At 45.2% G+C, this 17,887-nt stretch overlaps 1 protein-coding gene across 3 annotated transcripts; it reads left to right on the top strand.

The window, feature by feature from the left end:
- Positions 1-757: 757 nt before the first annotated feature.
- On the top strand, positions 758-10,710 carry SLC25A28 (solute carrier family 25 member 28). 3 transcript variants are annotated; one of them, XM_059169231.1, is made up of 5 exons: positions 1,061-1,176; positions 3,649-3,753; positions 7,140-7,368; positions 8,482-8,538; positions 9,896-10,710. In XM_059169231.1, the coding sequence occupies exons 3-5, from the start codon at positions 7,146-7,148 to the stop codon at positions 10,411-10,413; spliced, it is 798 nt and encodes a 265-aa protein (XP_059025214.1). In that variant the 5' UTR covers positions 1,061-1,176; positions 3,649-3,753; positions 7,140-7,145; the 3' UTR covers positions 10,414-10,710. The 3 variants fall into 3 exon arrangements, with proteins under 3 accessions (XP_059025215.1, XP_059025214.1, XP_059025213.1); XM_059169232.1 differs by lacking the exon at positions 3,649-3,753 and having other exon boundaries at positions 758-1,176; XM_059169230.1 differs by lacking the exons at positions 1,061-1,176; positions 3,649-3,753 and adding an exon at positions 1,198-1,489.
- The last annotated feature ends 7,177 nt before the right edge of the window (positions 10,711-17,887 follow it).

Consider the following 17,887-nt stretch of genomic DNA (forward strand, 5'->3'; position numbering starts at 1 on the left):
GCTTGAGGAGCACCGAGCCCACAGGAGCCGGCTCGCGCGCGGCATGGGGCGGGGGACAGCACACCAGATCCAACCGGAGTCTAAGGGGCCTCCGCCCGTCTGTCGCAACAGCTTCCCGCACTGGCGGGCAAGCAGCGCCAGGGAATACCCGGCCCAAGCTGGCTCCACCTCACGCCGGCCCGAGATCCCGCGGGAACAGAGCTCGGGGGCCAGCGCCGCCCGCCCGCGACCTGCGTGTCCCGGGATTTGGGGCCCGCGCTCGAACGCAGTTCTAACGGCTGACTGCAACGGTTTGACCTTGAAGGCCTGGCACCACCCCCACCCCCTCCCGAGACGATCCAGCATGCAGCGCCCGCAGTTCCCCAGCTGCCAGTCTGGGGCCCAGATCCGGTCCCTCTACCCGCTGGGCTCTTCGCTCTCTCCCCGTAGCCAATCGAATCCCGACGTGGTGATGGCCAATGGCCGCCGTCAAAGTATCAAGAGTGGTTGAGCCTATCAAAGTTCAGCCTTAAGTTTCCCTCCGCCCTCCAGAAAAGTCGGTGGGCGGGCTGTTCTTGCATGTTGGCCAATCAATGGCCAATAAACAAGAAGCTTCCCAAGATCAAAGGGGAAGGGGTGGGATCCAAACCGTAGCAACGCCGCAGGGCGGAGGAATGACAGGCAACTTCTCTAATACCACAGACATCTTTTTCTGACGTATGCAAGGGGGCGGGGCTGCCTTGGCGGCCGCACCAATGCCTGGCTGGGGGGCGTGTTCCTGGGCCGAGCGGGAGCCGGAGGCCCCGGGCTCTCTGGGCCGCGCCTGAGGCGGACACCACGGGGCTGGGGGACGGTGGCGGCAGCGGCAGCGGCGGCGAGGGTGGGCGCCGCAGCTGGCCCGGGTGGATGGAGTTGGAGGGGCGGGGTACTGGCGGTGTGGCGGGGGGGCCGGCGGCTGGGCCGGGGCGGAGCCCCGGGGAGTCGGCGCTGCTGGACGGGTGGCTGCAGCGGGGCGTGGGCCGGGGGGCCGGCGGCGGGGAGGCCGGGGCCTGCCGGCCCCCGGTACGGCAGGATCCGGACACCGGCCCGGACTACGAGGCGCTGCCGGCTGGAGCCACTGTCACCACGCACATGGTGGCGGGCGCCGTGGCAGGGATCCTGGAGCACTGCGTGATGTATCCCATCGACTGCGTCAAGGTGAGACGTGGACCGGCTCCGAATCCGACCTGAGGCAGACCCGACCCCTGCCTGGGTCTTGTCCAGAGCCAGGATCCCGGCCGAGAGCCGGAGCCGACATGGGTTTCTTCCTGGCCCCTGCCATCGCCGCACGATTCGACCGATACTCCGTGCAAGCAAGGTCCCGGCTGGGGATTGAACCCAGCCAGGAACCAGGACCCATTTCTAACCATCAGTGAGATCTGAATCGGCACTGTGGAAAGAATATCTGTCAGCCAAGGCCCCGGAACCTAGCTGGGACTAAGCAGGAATAGGGTGGGAGGGGATGGAACAGGTAAGTGCTACTAACTTGATGAAGATGAAGCCAACTGGGGTGAATCAGACCCTGAATAGAATCTTAAAGGCTTGAGATGTTCTGTGGCAGGTGCTTTTATAAGCTTCTTGCTGTGTCTTCCCTTAAAAGTGAGGGGGCAGGAACCGAAATCTGAAATCTCTCAGCTAGATAGAGCATTTACTTATTAAATCTTAACCCACGAGTGACTGGAAATCATTTGTGCAGTGAGAATTCATAGTTCTAGACTGGAAGTAATTTGGGAAAGACCACGTTCAGGAAGAGGTTTCGGTTTCCCTGCATCAGGCATGATACCCCACCTATTTCCTGAACATGAAAACTAAGCTGGGATTAGGATTTTGTATGTGCAGCCCTCAAACAAGAGATGGACCTGACAGTGTATTTCTTTAGCCAGCTGAAGTTGACAAAGGGGAAAAGTTGCCTAGAAGGGAAGCATGATGATATTGAAAATGAATTGGGATCAACATGACGACATGATTCCTGTGAAAGTAAAAACTAACTGCAGCCACAACCAAGCAGACTGATAAGTGGGTAAAGAAGTCAAGTGCTTTGGAAGAAAGCTAGGTGAAGAGAGGAGCTGATTTTTCTTTACAGTTCTTATTCTTGTGCATTAGTAAAGGTACCAGTCTCTCAAAGTAAGAACTAGATTGAATGAAAAGTAAATTCAAGGGGACTGTAGAAGTAAATGTATTGGCAGACTGATGCCTCCTTTAAAAATGTTGGGGTTATAGTCAAACAGTATCCTCACAGCTCTTTGAAGTGTGTTTTTTTTCCCCCCTCAAATTAGGAAGATGTTACATATTCAAAAGGAGAGAGTACTGAGTTGGGAAATACAAAGTCTATCTTTTCTGCTTCTTCCTGGTTCTGGTACTCTCACTTGTTTTCTTTGGTAGTGTGGATGAAGAAATAGGGAAAGTGCTCATTAAGCTTTGTGAATGACTCTGAGTTGATAGTTTTCTAGCAAGTTGCAAGGCAACTCCTACCAAGGGCCATATCTATTGAAACTGGTAGATTGCACTTGGTTAAAATGGATACTAGAGTTTTAAATACCCTTGTCAGTTGAGAGGAATAGGAATAAATAGTAAAATCCATGCAAGAGAAGTAAGAGGATGGTTAATGCTCTAACAGTATTAAAATATAAAGTGGATAAGTACCAGTAAAGATTCTGACATTTATGTAGTAAAGTCTAGGTTGAATGACTGTGAGTTGTTAATGCTATATATCCAAAAATTAAAATGACCTAACTGCAAAGTAAAGTAACTTCACTATACTTAGACTGTGAGTAGAGAGCAGGGTTTAGGGTGCTATGTATCAGGATGGGTATCAAATGAAAACTAGATCAAAGAAAGCAGTGAAAATTATTTAATGACTTGAAAAATACAACGTAATAATGTGACTGAGAAATATTACTGTAACTTATCAACCTAAGTGTTGTCCCATTACTTTGGGAGGCTATCTCCTTATTTAATATCTTTGCATAATGTTGCTATAAATATTTTATAGATTCCTCTGTTAGGAATGCTTGCAGAATATTTGGGTGAATATGAAAGAGGGCAAATCTTTGCCATGTGACAAAATGGGTTTGGGTTTTTTTTTTTTTTTTTTTTAGTAACAGACCATTCGGAATAAAAAATGATAGATAAGGCAGAAGATCAAAATGGGTAATACTGATTGAAAACAAAGAGAAGGTGGGACCAGAAAGCAAGGAGACTGATAAACCCACTGAGGGAACTCTTCTGAAAGAGGAGTTCCAGAAATATTTTGCATAATCACAGCATTGCTAGAATAAGTTACTTCTAGCCTTCCAAGGTAACTGTTTCGAAGAACAGTTCTTATTCATTTACACAAACTTTTAAGTGTTTGTTTTTAAAAAAAAAAAATTAGTCATATGACATTACAGTCATGCCTCAAAGTCCTGTATTAAATAATTATTTGGTTCAGAGGCAAAAAAAAAAAAAATGCTCAAGAGTCTTCAAAGATACAAAAGCATATTTTAGAAGAATCATTTGCATTTGCCATTAATACTGAGATTTAAATGACTAGAGGGAACAACTAGGTGAGACTGGTAGGATTTAATGTAAGTAGGATGTTAAGACATTGTTGTGCAGACATGAAAGTAAAATTCAAATCTCTTCCTTCAGAAAGGACTTCCCAGTTCACTTGTCCCAGGGCTTCCCAGTTCCTCTTTTACCATAAATGGTGGTGGAGAAGAAGAACAGCTCAACGGTCTTTAAGACTAGAGGCAGGTAACTGTGTTGGAGCCTAAACAGCAGCCACAGGGTTTGCAAATGAAAGTTGGCATTGCCTCTTGGCATGCAAGCCTGTGCACCCCAGCTACTTATCAGGGTCAAGTTGATTTAAAATATCCTTGGGAGGAACGTACCATAACCCGCTAGGCCACAGTTACTCAGCCAACTATTTACATAGTCATAATAGGGAGGTTTGGGAGTCCAAATATATTCCAGTTTTCCTTTTCTGAGCCTCAGAGGCAAACACCAGACTTTATAGGGATAGGCTCTGCAACCAAAGTAGAATCATCTCAAAATCATTTGGCTAAGCACCCGCCTGCCTGCAAGGTGCTACTTTTTGGCTCTGTAATGGGGACACAAATAATCTACTTACATAATAAGTTAAAGAGAGAAAGAGCAAGGGAAATCTTTTCCAAACTCCAGATGCAAATGGTTATCTATACATGTGCACCAGTGAAAGGTTAGGAAGTAGAAACATTGGCCTTTTCGACTTTCTTGTATCTAATAATACTTATTATTCAATAAAGGGCAATTGTTCTTATTTGCCAAGCACTAATGATGTGCCTTACATAAAATTATTCATTTAATCCTTGAAGCAATTTCACAAAGTATACACCATTTTCATTATTTTACAGATGAAGAAAAGGAAGCAAGTTAAGTGGCACCGTCATGATTGGAACCCAGTCTGACTCTCAGGCCTTCCATACAGCCTTCCCAGAAGTAGATCTCCAGATCCAAGCAAAGCACAGAGTTTCATAATAGTGCTCATCCCTAAACATGACCTCCAGATTAATAGCTGGACATAAAAATCATTATAGCCACAGAGAAACTTTAAAGTAAAAACAAAAAGATACAAAATTAAACCTAATTTACTAGTGGCTAAGCACCAGTTAGTTGCTCATGCACATTTGTGAAATGTATACAAGAGACAACAGTGCCATCATCTATAAATTATATGGTATGAACAAATATGCCCAAGAATCGTGTTTGAATTAAAAAAATAAAAAGCCTTATATTTCTAGTGCTTCATAAATTACCAGTGGCTTTTACATCTCCTCTTGGAATCTGCACAACAGCCCCGTGACCCATTCTTAATCTGTTTTAGATGACAACATTGAAACTCTGGTTAAGTGATCTATCCAAGACCACACATCCACACATCTAGCAAAGCAGGGGCTCATACTCAGGCTCATACTCAATTGACTCAAATGTGGCTTGTCTTTTACCAAACCACTTATCTCCCTATTAGTTTATTTGGATTTTCTTCAAAGCCAGTGTTTTTCTAAATAATTAAAGGCTATTCGTAAACTTGTAGAGATTTCATTTTTCTCCCAAAGAAAGATTTATTGGTTCACTCCTTTGGGGAGCCATATTGATTTTTTTTTAAAGATTTGATTGATTGATTGATTGATTTGACAGAGATCACAAGTAGGCAGAGAGGCAGGCAGAGAGAGAGGAAGAAGCAGTCTCCCTGCCGAGCAGAGAGCCTGATGTGGGGCTCGATCCCAGGACTCTGGGATCATGACCTGAGCCGAAGGCAGAGGCTTTAACCCACTGAGCCACCCAGGCGCCCTCCCATATTGATATTTATATTTGGCCTCACTTGTGCCTGGGTCCTTTCCATAAGGGTGTAAGTAGAATTGTGTTAGATGTAAAGGTATGTATAAAATACTCAAAGTTACTTTCAGTCCAGGTTTCTCTTGAGGGTGAAAGGTTCTAAGTCTCTGAGGCCAGACCTTTCAAGGCTGGTAATGCCACTGACTTCAGCAGAGCAGTGCAATTTCTGAATATTCTCCCTGTACAAGATCAGTTTCAAACAAACCTATGGAAACACAATTGTTAAGCTACCAGGCCCAGTTTATCTTTATCAGCAGCTGTAGCCAGCAAAGACCTGTAGTCACAAATAACTCCTAATGGTTTCTGTACCTTGGCATGATGTGAAAGATTTGTCATAAGCATATCCTTTATTGGAAATTTATGGTGTTATTTTTTTTTGAGAAGTAGAATGAGTCAAGTTGTAATAAACGATACTGTATTTATGATAGAACTTACAGTATTAACCTTTTAAGCTTCCAGTTCTTTGTCGGTAGCAAGCTGGAGAAAATAACTTTAGAGGAATGTGGATTGCTTGCAGCTAACTAGGACCTGTTAATCTGGTTAATTGTTTTCCCCTATGCTCTTGAGAAGAGGCAGGGCTCTTGAATTCCAGATGGCCAAAAGGAAGGTTCAAATTGAACCAGTAACTGGAATGAAGTAGGAATTTAAACTGCATTTGGGCATTAGTTTCCCCTACTGACTCACTAATAGCTCACTTCTTACTTTGTGAACTGGTGCAGACAGCTAAGATTCATTTGTTCTTTCATTCATCTGTTCATTCATTCATTCATTCATTCAACAAACAGATCTTGAGTGCTTACTCTGTTTAGGCCCTGGACATTGATTTTATATTGTTAATCTCCATGCTACCTTAATCTTGAAGTGGATCAACAGACAAGAGATTTTCATTAGGAGACACACCCTTCCCCTGAGGGTCTGTGATTTGGGGAATGTTTTGAAAAGATACATTTCCTATATTTCAATCCAAATTTGTCCAGCATTATACAAAGTATCTACCATGTATTTTTGTCTCAGTCATTGAATCCTCTGGAAATTCCATGGATTATGTTTCACGAAGGCTGATATTATTTGATACCAATTTCGGGATTCATTCAGTTAGATTAGAGATCTGGTAATCCCTTCAGTTTTAGAGACTAAGTTGGTTTCCACCTTTCATAAGTTTCAGGTTAAAGGCTCTTTCCCATGAAATTAGAGCAGTATCCATTACAGATACTGCCTTTGCCAAGAGTTTAACCTACAGGCCCAGGTGTCAATGCCAAGTAATCTGAGAAACTCAGATAATTAGCAAAGATCCAACAAAGGATGAGTTATCCTCATTAGTGTAGTATGTGGTGAGGAAGCAGGCCCAGGATCAATCTTCAGAAATAATGCATAAACTATGTTGTAGACAGAAAATAGTTGACTTCAAAATACATTTGGAAAGAACTCGGCCCGAGATTATTAAGGCACAAAAGCAATTTCTGAAACTTGGGCTTGGTATTTGTTGCTGAGGCTCTGAATCATTTCAGAGTCCAAGGCCACTTCCCAAGCAGTGATGTCCTCAGAGACAACAGCGGTGTTCCCCTCATAGATGACTAGCAAAAGAAAGGTCCAAGTCTTGGAAAGATTGGATGCAGATCTGGAAGGAAGTAAACCTGGAAGCCAGGCGGCACTCCTGCCTCTTGGCATGATTCCACATAGAAGTGCCCACAGCCTCAGTGTCGGAAGTCGGGAAGCTGAATGAGGAGTTGGCATCGCTGACCCTGCGCTTCTTTCTGTAATTTCAGACCCGGATGCAGAGCCTACAGCCGGACCCAGCCGCCCGCTACAGCAATGTGTTGGAGGCGCTCTGGAGGATTATAAGAACGGAGGGGCTGTGGAGGCCTATGCGGGGGCTGAACGTCACAGCAACAGGCGCGGGGCCTGCCCATGCCCTCTATTTTGCCTGCTACGAAAAGTTAAAAAAGACATTGAGTGATGTAATCCACCCTGGGGGCAATAGCCATATTGCCAACGGTATTGAGCCTTCCTGTGCTGGTTCCCCCACTTTCTCAACTCTCTGGGCTTTGCTGCTGTCCATGCTTTCCCGTCTCAGCATGGTTTGGAGCTGAAGCTGTGGGCTGGGGTAGGCCAGATTATAGGGGAGGGACTTCCAAACCTGAAGTTCTCGGATAAGGGGCAACCCCACCCCTCCTTGGGGGCGTCCTCAACAAAGTGTTGACAGTATCTTCCCTTACTTACCAGCTCAACTATTCTCCCTGCACCAACTTCTAATGCCCCGGTAACACATGGAGACACACGGAACTACCCCCTCATTGTGTATTTCCAGATAGTCAGGTGATGTCCTGCTCTTCGGGGCAGGATCAGAGGTGACCCAGCCACCCAAGGAAGACATTAATGGAGCCCCAGCTCTTTGCCTCACCTTTTCAGGACCCTAACTGACCAGAGGCAGTTTGAGTTGCTGAGGACATGACCAGGCCTCAACATGTGAATTGAGCTGGAGCCAAGGGACTTCTGCACAGAGAAACCAGAGGGTTGGAGGTTATGTGGAAGGAACAGAAGGGACAGCAGCCGGGTGCTTGAGGACCGAGCACCAAATTGAGAGCGAATGGGAGTGGTGAGGGATATGGCAGTTCAGGACCCGAAGGAAAGGTCTAGTACAAATACTAGAATCTGTGGAGATGGACTGGGCAGCACAGGGGTGGCAGGCTGGGAGACAAGATGCTGTGGTGCAAATCTGACCACCCCGCCGCCCCTCATGTTCTCCCTCCACTGGAGGCAGCTGACGCTGGCATCCCTTGGCCGCAGTGGATCTGGTTCCTATCTGGGGCATAAACTGCATTTATTCTCAGAACTGGTTGTAAAATCTGGGCTGTTTTCCTAGGCTCTTCTGGGCCTTCCTATTATACCTATGGAATGAAGATTGGTGACCCTAACTAAGCTGGTGGGAACAAGTGTCTTCATTTCTCTGAACGGGGGTTTAGGAGTGGTGGGGTCCCATCTTTTGAACTGGCTCCTACGTTCCCTGTCCCTACTCTGGCTTAGCTGTCCCCCCACCCTCCGCCAGGCCTCAGTGAATGACCTGACCTCTCCTGGCCTTATATGTGGCAGTTGTTTTCTCCTTTGCAGGTGCAGCTGGGTGTGTAGCAACATTACTGCATGATGCAGCCATGAATCCAGCAGAAGGTAATTAATCTGCCTCCATTCCCTCTGTGGGCAGCTGCATCTGCATCTCGGGCTTTTCCTTTATTTCTGGTTTGCAGAAGAAAGCCAGGGAGCACGTGGTTGGTTTGGGTGGGAAATCCTGCTGTGCTACTGCGTCTTACCAGTAGAGGGCGCTCCCCTCCATGTTGTGGGTACCGAGGAGGCGCCCCTTAGGAAGGAAACTCCTTGAGATTTCTTCCGTCTTTGGGGCTTTTCTCAAAAAAAGAAGGCCTATTCCCGGGCCTTCCTGGAAGTCTCCTCTGTAAGGGATTTGATCTCATCTGAAAATTTAACAGATTATTTCACTTTTCTTCAAAGAGGTGAAGATGGATGATTTTAACATTTAAAAATCCAGCCTTTCTTGTTGAAATGAAGACAGATGATATAGGAATGAAAGGGTACATTGTAGAGCTCAGTTCATGCATGGCTACTTGGATCTCGGCTTTCCAGGTGGAGGGTGAGATACTCAAATATGAAGGGGTAGTGTGGTTGCTATGTTCTTTAAGTTCTAGTTCTTTACTTGTATGTGCAAGGCTGTGGAGTGACAAGGGCCAAACCTAAGCTAGAGATCCCGAGCTCACATCACGTTAACCACTTGAGGGAGCAGATGTTCGGAAACTAAAGCCACAGTTCTTCTTGGTTAAGAATTTTGTTTTCTTTTTGGTAGCCCTTCGCCTGTAGAAGGATTAACCATCCTTGTTCCGTAAGAGTTGGGTGCTCTGCATACCTGAGGATGCAGATTAGGGCTATCTGTTCATTATGATGTTCACTGCCACGGAGTCATTTCTTGTCTTGGGTTTTATGAAAGAGTAAGATAATAGTAGTACGTACTTACTTCAAGGAAACCCTCTGGAGTCTCTAAATCATACATATATTCTGTGTGTTTATTTTTTTTTTTAATATTTTGTTTAATTTGAGAGCGCTAGAGAGGGTGAATGTGGGAAGGGGCAGAGGCAGAAGGAGAAGCAGACTCCCTGCTGAGCAGCAAGCCCAGGCCTCAATCCCAACCCTGGGATCCTGACCTGAAGTAAAGACAGATGCCCAACCAACTGAGCCACGCAGGCACCCCTCACTGGTTGGTTTTAAAGAAAACCTAATAGAAGGGGGTCTGTTATATTTTGGCTCTTTACCAGTCTTCTCCTATCCCCTCTCAAAAAAGGGAAACCTGAATGTATTAGATAATAACATATTAATGTATTATTGACAGCTCACTCATATTTTTTTCTCTCCCTCTGCTCCGATGGCTGACCCGCCGACTTGGGACTCTGAATCTGGATACCCTCGCTCACCCGTTGACGGCTGGCTTCGTTTCCTTCCTTCTTGTTGGTGGCACCCTCAGTGGTCAAGCAGAGGATGCAGATGTACAATTCACCATACCACCGGGTGACAGACTGTGTGCGGGCAGTGTGGCAAAATGAAGGGGCCAGCGCCTTCTATCGTAGCTACACCACGCAGCTAACCATGAATGTTCCCTTCCAAGCCATTCACTTCATGACCTATGAATTCCTGCAGGAGCACTTTAACCCCCAAAGACGGTACAGCCCCAGCTCCCACGTCCTCTCCGGAGCCTGTGCAGGAGCCGTCGCTGCTGCCGCCACAACCCCACTGGACGTTTGCAAAACACTGCTCAACACCCAGGAGTCCCTGGCCTTGAACTCAAACATCACAGGACATATCACAGGCATGGCAAGTGCCTTCAGGACGGTGTATCAAGTAGGCGGGGTGACCGCCTACTTCCGAGGGGTGCAGGCCAGAGTCATTTATCAGATCCCCTCCACAGCCATCGCGTGGTCTGTGTATGAGTTCTTCAAATACCTAATCACCAAACGGCAACAAGAGTGGAGGGCCAGCAAGTGAAATGAAGCAGCAGAAAATGCAGCCACGTTCTCTGTCTCCTGGCCTGCTCCAGCCTTGCGTGGAGTTGGAAGGAAGGGAGAGGGTTCTCCCCAGGCTGCTGGTGTTTTGGCTAACACCAGTTCCTGCCGACCTCTGTTGCCGCCACCTTTCCTTCCGGGCCCTAAGCGATGCAGCAAAGCACACCACAGCACCTCTGATAACCTCTCTCCCTCCTGGACCTGACGACCTGCTCTAGACTGTTACAGAGGGATAAGCAGCTCATTCCCGTGGTTCCTAATAAAAAGCCTTTAAATTAAATGGTTTCATTGGGTTTGTTTCGCCAAAGGGGAAGTGAAATGCTATCAACTGCTCTTGACTTTAAGCTTAAATCGAGGGGCCCGAAGGGAAGATTTATCACGTGTGTCTGTCCATCGTTTGCGTTTCTGCTCGTTTACACAGTGACTTAAGACTTTGGAGCCTTACTCCCTTTGTTTTATTTTATTTTATTTTTTTTTTATTTTTTTTTACTCCCTTTGTTTTAGTAATAGGCTTCTAGGAATCTCTCTGAGGGCAGGAACAATGGCTTTTGACAGATCCTGGCTAACCAGGCACTCTTGATTCCCACTTTTCCCTGGGACAGTGGCTGGGCACAGAAGAGGTAGCTTTCCCTGCTGTCTCAGCTCTGCCTGCCAAAGTCCAAATCCCCACATGGCACTTTGTTTTCTGATGTCGTTGCAGAACAAGAATTACTCAGTGAAGCTGCAAGACCTAAAAAAGATTATGTGGCAAATAATAATACTTTCCATTTGGCCTGAAGGCTTTTACAGAGTATTGTATGGGACTTCATCTGGTTCTCACAAAATAATGTGAAGTAGGCAGTCCGAGCATCATCTCTATTTTAGAGGTAAGAAAAGCTCAGAGAGGCCATCCTTTGCACAAGTTCTCACAGCAAGTACAGAACTGAAACCCCAGACCAGATCTTTTGCTCCCGGAAGTGGACCTAATCGTGCCTTCCTGCAGACAGGAAATGAGTGGAGGGCACGTACTGCAACCCGTCTCCTGAAGAAGCTCTCCCCTGACGGCCATTCCGGCTCCGTCTGAAGACTTTCAGGGGTGGGGTTTTCACTGTGCTTCATGGGTTGCTTCAAATCTTTGTTTGAATATCCCCAGTTAATAGCAAGTTCTTCAGTACACAGAATGGAAATCTACCTCCAAGAATACCCATCTGCCATCCTTGTTATGTCATCTGTCATTCATTCATTCATTCATTCAGTAACTGTTGAGTGTCCCTGTGTCAGACACTGGTGTTGGGGTTATGGTGATAAATAAAACCATCCCAGCCCTCAAGGAGCTTCTTGTCTGGAGAGGAAGGCAAATGTAAACAGGTACCCACAACATAAAATTACAAGAAACGTGTAAGATCACCCAGCCTAGGCCTTGGGTGACTTAAGGGTGGCTTCTGGAGGAAGTGATATCTGCGGTGCCCTCTGGAAGGCAAATTAGCTAACTAGGTAGAGAGAGGAGGGGAAATGTTCTAGGCAAAGACCTAGAAAAGAGAGGTAAGAGAGGATAACAAGTGTTGAGGGTTCAGTGTGCAAAGGACTTGGTAGGGCTGACAACCTGGGCAAGGCATGCACCTGGCTGAGTCTTAAAGGCAATGCTAAGGAGTTGAGAGTTTATCCTGAAGGCAGTATAGAGGCATTACAGTGTTTTAAGCAGAGGTGTGGTGTGATCAGATTTACAATTTAAACAGATCACTTAGGCTCTCTGAGAAAGGATTAGAGGAGCAAGACTGGACAGGCCGGCAGACCTGATGGGAGGCTGCACGATGGTCTGCACCAGGACTGGGGCAAGGGAGACAGCAGGTGCCAGACTGGCGGGATGTTAGGGTTGTAGAAGCAATAGAAATCTGTTACAGAATACATCTCACCCTTCTTCCACCTGACAGCCCGACAAGTATCTGTGGAGAATCGTGTCTGAATACACTTGAAGAAAAACTGTCAAGGAAACAGCAGGGTCTCCTGTTCTAAGTCTTATTTAAGTAAGCGATGCTGCTCTTCTGCTGTAATGGAAAAAAGAGAGACATTAACGGCTGGCTGGTGGACAGTGGAGTTTGAATCGCCTACAGAGCGAAACGGGCACGATGAAATCATTGCAGAGGCCGTTTCATAGGGTTTTCTGGTAAAAATCTAAGAGAGTCACTGCCTCCCGGCACACATGGAACGTGAGAACAAAGGCATGCCTTTCCAGACCTCGTCTCTTCAGCTGGCCCGACAGAGCTGCTATCGGCATGGTATGCAGACCACAGTAGGCACTGTGTCAATATGACCATTTTCTAAGAATAGAATATGGGGTAACTTTTTGAAAGAATGACAGTCACTGAAGATTCTCTCAGCTCTAATGTCATTAGCAAACAATGAGAAAAGAATGCAAAAGTCACCTTCCAATCTCCAGCTGTGCCCTAGCTATTGGAGGACCATTGGTTTGGAATTTGAACAGGGCCTTAGTTTCTGCAGGTCTCTTTGTCCAGTCACTAGAGCAGATAGAGACAGTGTAGTGTGAGAGGGTTGAACGATCTTGGTTCCTGAATGCCTGTGTCAGAAGCCAAGCTTCGCCTCTACTCCCTTAGAGCTGTGAGCTTTTGGGGCATTCTTAGGTCCAGGGCCTCTCTGGAAGCCAGTTAAGTCATGTGGCACCTTGAGGATCCAGGACCAAGAGCAGTTCCTGCACAATGCCATACCATACAAGAAGTCGTGCCAAAGCCCACCTCTATGCTAAAGCAAGAAAAGAAGTCACAGGTTAGCCAGAGAAAACCTTTCTTAATTGTGGAGACAAGACAAACATGAATGAAACAGTTTTGTAATAACACAAGACAGAATACAGCCATGTAGTGGATTATACAGAACCAACAAGAAGATTTAGAGACAGAAAAGGTAAGTGTAGGTCAGAGTTATTGGGAAAGATGTGGCTTTGATGAATAGAATTAAAAAATAATTTTGTAAAAGCCAATAAAAGTCAAATCATGCTAATTTTATATAATTTATAAAAATAGATAAAGAGAAAATACCTCCAATCCCATTAACCAGAGAATATGACAACAATTTGATGTACTCATTTTCCAGTATTTTTTCTATGTTGGGGTTTTTTTTTTTGTTTTTTTTTTGGTTAACACTCAAAATTCAGGTCACACTGTAACCAGCTTCTTTCTCGTGATAGTATATGGTGCCCATCTTTCCACATTATTAAATCTTCCAACACTTCAATATAAATAGCCACCCAACATTCCAATACAATAGCTTATTCTGTCAATCTCTCGTTGCACCCTTGTAATAATTTATTGTCAAGAGCACTGCTGTGGGTAGGTAGAATCTGAATGAAGGAAAGGGAGCAGGCTGGCTTACAGAGAGGGTTCTGAGGAGGGGAGTCCATTTGGTGGTGCCGCTGAAGAGATCCTGGCTGGAGATGTGGGGTTGGAGGGGAGGGTGGGAGGCCCGGGAGAATGTCAGAGGTGGGAGGGTTCTCGGAAGTCATCTTGCTCACCATCCCTCCTGGAGCTCCACTTCCCTCTGCAACATCCCTGAGAGGGGGTTCCCCACTCCACATTCCTGTGTCTGGGAGCTCATTGCCAGTCAAGGCCATCCATGACATCGCTGCCAAGTTCACTGCTGTTAGAAAGCTCATTCTTCATGGTCTCCTGCTTCCACTCTAGGATCACGTCGCTGGCCTGCTTCAGTTGCCAAATTCCTCATGGTGGTCAACAGGGCTTTCCATCACTGGGCTCCCGCCGATCCCTCGAACCCCAGTGTACCACACAAACACAATGCAATCAGAAAAAATACGTATTTTCTTGAGAATCTAAAATATTCCTCCTGTTGTCTCCACTCATTGATTTAGGAGGTCTGTTGAACAATAGTCTGTCTAGACCATCAGAAACGTCACACGATTGGTGTTTAGACCGGACGTGCAGTATTTTGTGACTTCCTGCCCTGTGAGGCTGGTAAGCAGAGAAGTCCCGCGGGTGCTGTGCACAATATTCCACCCGTCATCAGAGCCCCCCCCCACACTGCCTCACCGCCTGTCCCCCCAGCCCACATCCACACACCAAAAACAAAGGAGAATAATTCTTTCTATTGAGGCACCCAGGTCTCCCCGTAGTTTCCACCTATGATCACCTTTTGCCTGCTGAAGCAGCAGGAATCAGACTAATCTGTCTTCTCTCTGATGGCCTTTCACAACCCTGCAGACAGCTGTCTTGCACTCAGGGAGGGTCAGACTGGGGAAGCCTGAAAGCCAGGCAGAGGTGTCCAGACTTGACTTGGCAACTAATGAGGAGTGCTGGCAGTTCTTAAGCGGGGAGGGAGATGACTGAAGTCATGTCTGAGGACAACTCCACCAGCAGCCCAGGCCTAGGGTGACCTGGATGGGGAGCCAGCTAGACACGGGAGCTCCGGCCAAGGAGCTATCATCATCTAGAAAAGAGGAACCTAGGAAAGGTAGTTACAAGAAGATGAAGGGGACTTGGTGGTTCAGACACTGGTATGGAAATGAACCTGTAGGCTGTCTTGCACTCCTCTGGCTATGTTTTGTCTCCCCAGACTGGGCAACCTGTAGAATCATGCCTCTTTGGTACCATCCCTGCACTGTGCTTGAAAACCACCTGCTGACAGGGGGATGCAGGTACTGTTGTAGTCAGACACTGAGGTTTGCCTGGGAAAATGGTGTTGGCGTTAGGAACGACCATTTCGCTTCACAAACCTGTACAGAGCAGGGAGGGGTCCCAGGGTAGATGCTAGGCCTATGGGATGGGCAGTTTTTTGGTGACAAGGCGGCAAGGCCACCGTCTCCAGTATTTCAGTCAAATACTGATCTAGACATTGCTGTGAAGGTATTTGTGGATATCATCAGTTTTTCGTTGTTGTTGTTTTTTGTTTTTTGCTTTTTTAAGTAAGTAAGATTATCCTAGATAATCTGGGCGGGCCTCATTCAATCAGTTGAAAGGTCTTAAGAGCAGAACTGAAGTTTGCCTGAAGAAGAAATTCCAGCTGTGAACGCAGCTTCTGCCTGTGCCCAAGAGAACCTGTGTGTAGAAATACCTACGTACACAGGCACGTAGATGTGCATATGTGTGTATCTTTAACACTGATACAAAATGATTATCTGTCCCATAGTTCATATGTAAATTTCACCAACTGTTCCAACAACATCCTCCTTCATAGCTGTTTCTTCCCCCTGATCCAGCATCCAATCCAGGATCACTTACCACATGTTCATATCTCTTTGAGTCTTCTTTAATCGAGATCAGGTCCTCAGCTTTTTATTAATCTCATGAACTCGATTTTTTTTCGAATTTAGATTACAGGCCAGTTATTCTGCCAAATGGCCTTGCATTTGGTTTGCGTGATGGGTCCTCACAATTAGATCGAGGCTATGGAGTTTTGGCAGATACACCAGAGAAATGACACCAACTCCTTCTCAGGGCGTCATATCAGGCGGCACATGAGGTCAGTTTGTCTCTTGACTGGTCTTGTTAACTGACTCAGTGTTTAAGGTTGTGTTCACCAGGTTAACCCACTGTAGAATTACTCATTTTCCCTTTGTACCTAGGAAGCAATTTGTAGAGAGGTACTTTCCGTTCATGTAAATATCCTATTTTTCATCAAACTTCCAAGTTGTAGCATCCACTGATGATTCTTGTCTCTGCCGGTTATTATTAATGGTTGCACAAGGATGATATTCTAACTTCATTATTCCTTCTACATTTACTCGTTAATATTTTTCTATGAGAGAAAGTTCTCCTTTATTTATTTATTATTTACATTAGTATAAGCTCATACATTCTTTTTTAAAAATTTTTAATTCAAGTATTGTTAACATACAGTGTTATATTAGTTTCAGGTGTACAATATAGTGATTCAACACTTCTAGACATTACTCAGTGGTCATCACAATAAGTCTGCTTAGTCTCCTCCACCCATTCCCCCATCCTCCCACCTCCCCTCCAGTAGCCATGAGACTCTACAGTTGAGTCTATAGTTGAGTTTCTTGGTTTGTCTCTCTCTCTCTCTCTCACTCACTCTTACTTTTCCTTTGTTAGCTTTGTTTCTTGAATTCCACATATGAGTTCAATCATATGGTATTTGTCTTTCTCTGATTTATTTTGCTTGGCATTATATTCTCTAGCTCCACCTATGTTGTTGCAAATGATAAAATTTCAGTCTTTTTATGGCTGAATAATATTCCTCTGTGTGTGTGTGTGTGTGTGTGTGTGTGTTTATGTGTGTGTGCGTGCGTGTGTGAGAGAGAGAGAGAAAGAGAGAGCTTCTTTATCTTCATCTATTGATGGATACTTGGGCTGCTTCCAAAATTTGGCTATTGTAAATAATGCTGCAGTAAACATAAGGGTGCATGTATCCATTTGAATTACTGTTTTTGTATTTTGGGCGGTAATTACCCACTAGCATGATTACTGAATCATATGGGAGTTCTATTTTTAGCTTTTTGAGGAACCTCCGTACTATTTTCTATACTGGCTGTACCAGTTACATTCCCACAACCAGTGCACAAATGCTTCTTTTTCTCCACATCCTCACCAACACTTGTTACTTCTTATGTTGTTGATTCTAGCCATTCTGACAGGCATGAGGCAATATCTCATTGCAGTTTTGATTTCCCTGATGATGAGTAATGTTGAGCATCTTTTCATGTGTCTGTTGACCTGTATGTCTTCTTTGGTGGGTATCTGTGTCTTCTGCCCATTTTAAATTGGATTATTTATTTTTGGGGTGTTGAGTTGTGTTAGTTCTTTATATATTCTGGATGCTATGGGTTCCTAGATTCTTATTTTATTCAAAGAATGTCCTATGGGAATGTAACTACTGTTATTTAATGTTCAGATTGCCCCAGATTTGACCAGTGGGATCCTCTTCTGATTCCTCTGTCCTTTTGACATATTGCTACTATCTTTTTAGCACCTCCTTAATTTCTGGAACAACATGATATTCTAGTTCATCTTGTATTTTCTCTCTCTGAGCCCTGAAACCAGCCATTTCTCCAATGAATCCTGGTTCCTTTTACTGATGAAAGGTATTTAGAAACCAAGAGCAAGCTGCCAGGTGTGCTCAGTGCTATTGGGTGTCTACTTCTAAGACTTTTAGCAGATAGAACTAAGAAATATGAGCTGATATTGATATCTTATTACTATATCTGTACACATGCACAACCATGAACTCATATAGATATCTCCCATTCTAATCCATTACCATAAGATGGATTTTAGTGTTCCTTCTCTTTATCTTTGTAACTCTCTTCTCCAACAGCAAGAATGGGCTCCCATTAACCTCAATATATTTATTCAATTGTTCGATTCTATACACACTAAAAACTTTTAGGATTGCTAGCCCATACCACTATAGGAAAAAGTCCTTCAACTAGAATTCAGTATTCATTGGTTTTTGTTTGTTTTTTTACTCTCCCTTCAGTGAGGTAGTATTATTTA

Source organism: Mustela lutreola, chromosome 4 (assembly GCF_030435805.1).
Source record: "Mustela lutreola isolate mMusLut2 chromosome 4, mMusLut2.pri, whole genome shotgun sequence".
Classification (NCBI taxonomy): domain Eukaryota; kingdom Metazoa; phylum Chordata; class Mammalia; order Carnivora; family Mustelidae; genus Mustela; species Mustela lutreola.

Bases quoted from the DNA above. Each gene is read 5' to 3' on its own strand.
- SLC25A28 (XM_059169232.1), top strand. From the start codon at position 886: ATGGAGTTGGAGGGGCGGGGTACTGGCGGTGTGGCGGGGGGGCCGGCG. The intron at 1,177-7,139 runs GTGAGACGTGGA...CTGTAATTTCAG, and splicing joins ATCCCATCGACTGCGTCAAG to ACCCGGATGCAGAGCCTACA. The intron at 7,369-8,481 runs GTATTGAGCCTT...TCTCCTTTGCAG, and splicing joins CAATAGCCATATTGCCAACG to GTGCAGCTGGGTGTGTAGCA.